Source organism: Ornithorhynchus anatinus, chromosome 5 (genome assembly GCF_004115215.2).
Source record: "Ornithorhynchus anatinus isolate Pmale09 chromosome 5, mOrnAna1.pri.v4, whole genome shotgun sequence".
NCBI classification, from domain to species: Eukaryota; Metazoa; Chordata; class Mammalia; order Monotremata; family Ornithorhynchidae; genus Ornithorhynchus; species Ornithorhynchus anatinus.
Genome location: NC_041732.1, coordinates 50,944,026 through 50,950,631, shown reverse-complemented (window position 1 = coordinate 50,950,631; position 6,606 = coordinate 50,944,026). Strand labels below are relative to the sequence as shown.

The window sequence follows — 6,606 nt, the reverse complement described above, 5'->3', positions numbered from 1 at the left end:
TGCCACTTGGCAGCTGTGTGACTGTGGGCAAGTCACTTCTCTGTGGCTCAGTTCCCTCATCTGGAAAATGGGGATGAAAACTGTGAGCCCCACGTGGGACAACCTGATTCCCCTGTGTCTACCCCAGTGCTTAGAACAGTGCTCGGCACATAGTAAGCGATAAACAAATATCAACATTATTATGTGTATTCTTTGTATTTGGGAAATGGGATACCCGACAATATTTCTACAGATCTAAACGAACTACAGGTACGAATGATCATTTTTTGATCTTTCTCTGTCCTCACCTATTATTTTGGTAACCATTTGTATAAATTTAGCAACTTATTAGCATGTAAATAAAACAAGGAATTGTTTTTTCTCAAATTGAAACAGTCTAAAATTATTAATCCATCCAAAGGTGATGGTGATAGCATTTAATTAGAGCAAATCCATCTGACATTAAATAAGCATTATAAGTACTTCTCCAAGATCCACATTGTAATTCAACATTAATTGGCTGGGCCATTAATATAAGGTAGTATATTCTCATCCCCCAGTCTTAGTCAGGGGTAATCAGTCTTTACAGTATCTGGAAAACAAAGTGCCTTCATTAGTTTCCATTTGCTCTCTGAATTGTAACAAGAAGATATGCAAGATTTCATTTTGATCATCTGGAACCACATTTTTAAGATATCTTTACTGGATCTCTTGTAAACTTTATGTATCAAAGTTGTTCCTTCTAGTTACTTAGCCACACCTCCACCCTCAAAGACAAGGACACACAGACACAAACACAAAAATTACTGTCACTGAACATCAGGAAGAAAACTAAGATGGAAAGAGCAGTCTCCCAATATGGTAAATAGAATTAGGATGTTTGAGCGAGCTGGCTATGGAGCTGACAGGGCAGCTCTGGGTGTGAAACAAAACATGTGCAAACATGGGCAGGTGAAGCAGCATGGCCTAATGGAAAGAGCACGGGCCTGGGAGTCAGAGGACTTGTATTCTAATCCTAGCTCTGCCACATGTCTGCTGCTTGACAATGGGCAAGTCACTTTACTTCTCTGTGCCTCACTTACCTCATCTGTAAATTGGGGATTAAGACTGTGAGCCCTAGGTGGGACAGGGACTGTGTCCAACCTGATTAGTTTGTATCTACCCCAGTATTTAGAACAGTATTTAGCATATAATAAGCACTAAATAAATACCACAATTATTATTACTTCCCTGGTTTTCCTGCCTCCAGCCTCTCCCCTCTTCAGCCTGTACTACATATCATTCCCTAGCAAGACAGGATCACAAACAACTGGACCCTGAAACACAATCCACCAGCACTGAAGCAATGTTTGCCATTTCACACCTTTAATGGGCCTGACCCAAACAGCTGCTGAAAGGTGAGCTTAAGTAGGGAAACTAAAAATTAGGATCACAGAAGAAACATTTCTAAGACACAATTGAGGAAAACCTGAGATACTGTGGATAGCTGAGCCACAGCAGGAGAAGACCTTATCAGCTGGCAGACACCAATTAGAAAGTGGCTGAATCCCAGAGCAGGGCTTTGTAGATATCAATTACTTTGAACTCCTTGTCAAAACAACTTTATCTCCTTGCTTGAGAGTAAAACAAACATTGTTGTTTTTTCACCATTAGTCAAAATATGGCAGTGTTGGTCTTCATGGTCTCTCTTAAATTGTTTGGGGTTCAACTGAGACCTTTCTAAGATAGAGAAAGCGTTTTAGGAAATTTGTGGGAGGGGGTATGATAATTTTCAATGAAGGTAGGGAATGTGTCTGTTTACTGTTGCACTCTACTCCCCCAAGCACTTAGTTCAGTGTTTCAAACATGGAAAGCATGCAATAAATATGAGTGAATAAAAAGACATGCTTTGTAGTGACTATCAAACAACTATTAGTCTATGCACTGCCACATATACTTGATCACTATAATTATTTGATGAAGAAAACCCTGTAAAATGAAAGGCGGCTCAAGCCCATGAATCAAAAGGATGACATATGCAAGGAAAACATTTTGTACAGTTACCTAGGAGCCAAAAAAGATTTTATTTACCAAATCCATTAACACCATTAGCAAATATATCTATTTTCTTTCATTGGCTCATATACAGACTCTGAAAATCAAATAATACAAAAATCCTGAGCACACAAAAAGGCATGGCATAGCATTATTATTGCACTCTTTCAGTGAAATAACTAGCTTTATTACAAGGCTTTTAAAAAGTCAAAGGAGGATATATTGGTAAATTTATGGATATGTATCACTGACATTTGCAGTGTAAACATTATACGTATACAATTTCAAAAACCACTAGTGAACCAGAATATCATTTTCCTCCCTCAACATCCTAGCCATCTCTAGCAGACAGAAAAATCTAGACTGGTAACCCAAAAACATGATCACTTAGAATTGATAGAGAGAAACAGGTGGTAAAGTATCCAGATGGTCAAAAGGTGGTGTCATGACTCTTTAGATGATATGTATTAACTACTAGGGGAGGAAATGGTATTTAAATGAAAAGCTATGAGCTGAGTGATACTTTTCTCATTTGAGAAAAGGGTCATGCTGATGCTGTGGACTGTAATTTTATTAAAGAGATTCTAATGTAAGACAAAAAAAAATCCTTCTCTGGTTGCAAACTAGTTATGGGTCACACTCTGTGCCCATACTGCACAGTAACTGTAGAATGCGGAAGCCAACAAAAATGGCCTATAAACTCTTAAATTGAATATAATATGGTGATAAAGAAATTAACACAAATTATCAGGAAGTGAAGATTAAAACTGAACAAAGTAAAGTAACCCTGGGATTATGAACTGTGTATCTGCTTCCTGGATATGTCCGCATCTCCCTCTCTAGGGAAAACATTGAGGTTTTTAACACAGCTGAGAGTCTAACAATACTATTTCATACTAAAAGGATCTATAGCAATTAAATGAAATGTGGGCTTGGGTGGGCTATTTTATAAGGAAACATTTCTCAAAAGTACCCTCTTGGCAATCATTCACAGGGAAATGCTTTTCCATTTCCACATAGTAAAACTAAGGGTTTCAATGTTTCCAATTACTGACAATACAAATACTTTCTGGTCCTACATAAAGGTACACTAATCATCAGGAGTATGTTCATTAGATTTAAATTTAAGTAATTATTCTCTTTGAACATTTTTAGGCAGTTAAGATACTATTAAATTAACTCCAAAGCCAATTAAAGTGCAATACGTCCTCGAGCTCAAGATCCCCAATTATATCATGTGATATGTTCTACACACTTGAATGTAAACAATATTTCAAAAACTGTAAATTCTTCACATATGCTTTTAAATTAACAATCATTTTACTGACTTATTCAAAATATAGCAGTGCAAGTTTAGGTCAAAACAAACGGAAGTAAAAGGGAAGGAACATAGTGAGAGAAAAATTTCCCTGCTACAAATTTTTTTGCCTTGTATGATTTATCAAAAATCGCCTCAGTCTAAGAAACCCTATTTGTGATGTAATGTCAAAGTTTAACTAATATATTCATCACTCAACTAGAAACCAATAAGTAAACCTGGAAAAGTAATTGAAAGAAAATTTTTAAATAGAGCCAATAAAATTCTTTGGTGTATTTAATGCCTTTACACTCTCCTTTTGAATTTCCTGCTCCACTCCCCAGTAAGTGCTGCAGTTATCAAAACTAGGTCTGGTTTCCATTAACTCTTAGTATTAGTATTAACACATACTAATGTGTTAGAATGGCAGTGATTTTTCAAGTGATTCATTCTGATGCTTTTCAAGTGACCCTAAACTTAGAAGTACACAGCGCAAAAGAGTGAATTGAGTGGTTCCTAAGAATGACTGGGGAATTTTACAACTAGCCTAATCACAACCCTTCCCAAGTGAAAGATTATTGGGGCAAAATTTTTCATGATGCTGGGGAAAACATCCATTTCTCTGCAGGGTAATTTGCACCTAATTAATTTCCAAGAAGATGATCCTACAACAAGAGGAAGCCATGAAACCAAACCAATATCCAATAATTACATTGACATTTGTTGTCTGATACACTTCAGGGAAGCCTGCTTCACCAACTTTTGCTGCTGCCTTGTTGTCTGGGCATCATCAATGGCACAACAAGCCCTCTGGAAAACAGAGAAACAGAAATTACAGACAGTTGCAAGAATTGATCCGTAAATAAATACTTTCCATCCTGTTTTGTGTTACTTTACAATACAAATACCTTGGGATTTAATAGGCAGTATTAGTGAAGATTTTTAATCCTTTCCTCCTCATAGATGTCTACTCTCTAAGTGGATTACATAGTATCATGAATGTGACACTTCAGGACGTCTTCCCTGATTATCTTCTCATCTTTCCCCGATTGCCAGTTCAGCCTTTGTTTACACTCACATCCATGGAGAATGTATTTATCTTTAAACTCTATTATTTCCACCTACTGATTACTTATTTTAGTACCTCAAGGTCAGGGTTCATTTTACTAATTCTATTCCATTCTCCAAAGTCCTTAGCACAGTGCTCTGCACATGGAAGACTCTCGATACATACTATTAATTAAAACCACTTTAAAAATATTTAAATTTAAAAGCTAGGCAACACCACTTGAAATTTAATTATATTCATTTTGGGCCCAAGGGACAAGGAGGAAATCCAGACTAGGAATGTGAGTTTTAGATTGTGAGCCCCAGGAGGGTGAGGGACTGGGTCTAATTCCCACCTATGTATTCTCACCCAGTGCTTAGTACAGTGCTCTGAGTATAGCAGTGCTTAATAAATACTATTATAATTATAAACACAGCCCATTCTTCTATATTTTTTCTTCTGGTTAACAATCGAGTGAGATTTTCAATGGGCACAAACATTTCCTAAATCACAACTTCAGAAATATGCTCCCTAAGTGTGTGTAAACTATTCCTGTCAAAAGTATAAACCCAACTGCCTACATTTTAGAATATTGTTTGCTTCAGTTTTATGTCCAGCGGGTAAAATCCAATGAGAACACCACTTCATTGCAACGACATTACAACCGTTAAATGGGAAAAAATATACATTCCCAGTATAACAGGGCTTAAGTAGACACAGAAGAAAATTGCTTCATCAGAATAAGGGCCTGGTTTAACAAAACAAATAGGCTGCTATCTATCTTTTTATTCTTACTTGTAGTTTACATCATTTAGGGAGTCTACATCTAATTTGGAAAATACTCTAAGGAGGGGCAACAACATTTGTCCTATATATGTTTCTTCTGACAGGCATCATTCCCACAAAGGTTTAGAAATCTACTTGAGAGACGCAGCACAGCTTAGTGGAAAGAGCCCGGGCTTGGGAGTCAGAGGTCATGGGTTCGAATCCTGGCTCTGCCACTTGTCAGCTGTGTGACTGTGGGCAAGTCACTTAACTTCTCTGGGCCTCAGTTACCTCATCTGTAAAATGGGGATTAAGACTGTGAGCCTCACCTGGGACAACCTGATTATCTCGTATCTACCCCAGCGCTTAGAACAGTGCTCTGCACATAGTAAATGCTTAACAAATACCAACATTATTATTAGTCATTACACTGCCACTGGCAACTGCCAAATTTGGTGACTATGCTGAGCTGCTGCATCTGGATACAAGGGGCTTGAACATGAGTGGACATCTCTCTCTCAAATCTGAGGTTTCCCCTCTCCAGTTCCCCAAATTACTGTGAAACACTATAACAATGAACAGATCATTGAAATCTACATAAAATCTGATGCTGGACTTAGGCTCTGCACGCCTGCTAATTAATAACAAGGACAGAGGAACTGGGTTCTAATACCACTCCACCACTTGCTTGCTGTGTGACCCTGGGCACGTCACTTAAATTTTCTTTGCCTCAGTTTCCTCATCTGAAATTGGGGATTAAGTTCCACTCCCTCTTAGTTAGACTGTGAACCCCATGTGGGACAGGGATTGTATCTAACCTGATTAGCTTATTTTTACCCCAGTGCTTAGAAAACTGCTTCACACATATTAAGCAGCTTCTTCAGTTAATTGTATTTATTGCATGGTGTTTGCAGAGCACTGTACTAAGCACTTGGGAGCATACAATATAACAGAGTTGGTAGACACAGTCCTTGCCCACCATGAGCTCAGAGTCTAAAGGGCAGGGAACATGTTTACACACTTTATTATACTCTCCTGAGCACCTAGGACAGTGCTCTGAACACAGTAAGTGTTTATAAATACAAATGATGATTGAATGGTAGAAGGCTTTTGAATGACAAATTTCCTAGTATGTCCCATGTGGTAGACAGACTCAACAGGAATCTAGAAAATACTTCGCTAATGTAGGAGGTGAGGACCTTATCAGCTACCAAGGTTCTCTCGGTAGTAAGCTCCTTGTTGGCAGGGAGTGTGTCCACCAAATCTATTATATTATATGCTCCCAAGTGCTTAGTACAGTGCTCTGAACACAATAAGTACTCCATAAAGCACTCAGAAACAATGTGACCTACTGGAGAGAGCACAAGTCTGTGAATCAGAAGGACCCGGGTTCTAATCCCGGCCCTGCTTGCTCTGTGACCTTAAGCAAGTCACTTCTCTGTTCCTCGGTTTCCTCAACTGTAAATTGTGTATACCTATTCTC

At 38.2% G+C, this 6,606-nt stretch overlaps 1 protein-coding gene across 2 annotated transcripts in view; it reads right to left on the bottom strand.

Annotated features, from left to right (window-relative positions):
• Window positions 1–2,023: 2,023 nt before the first annotated feature.
• VPS13C (vacuolar protein sorting 13 homolog C) overlaps window positions 2,024–6,606 on the bottom strand; it is a 176,898-nt gene continuing 172,315 nt past the window's right edge. For both annotated transcript variants that reach the window (XM_029065834.1, XM_029065835.1), the window contains one exon: window positions 2,024–4,120. In XM_029065834.1, the coding sequence (XP_028921667.1) occupies window positions 4,019–4,120 (102 nt within the window). In that variant the 3' untranslated portion in view covers window positions 2,024–4,018. The remainder of the gene's footprint in view (window positions 4,121–6,606) is intronic.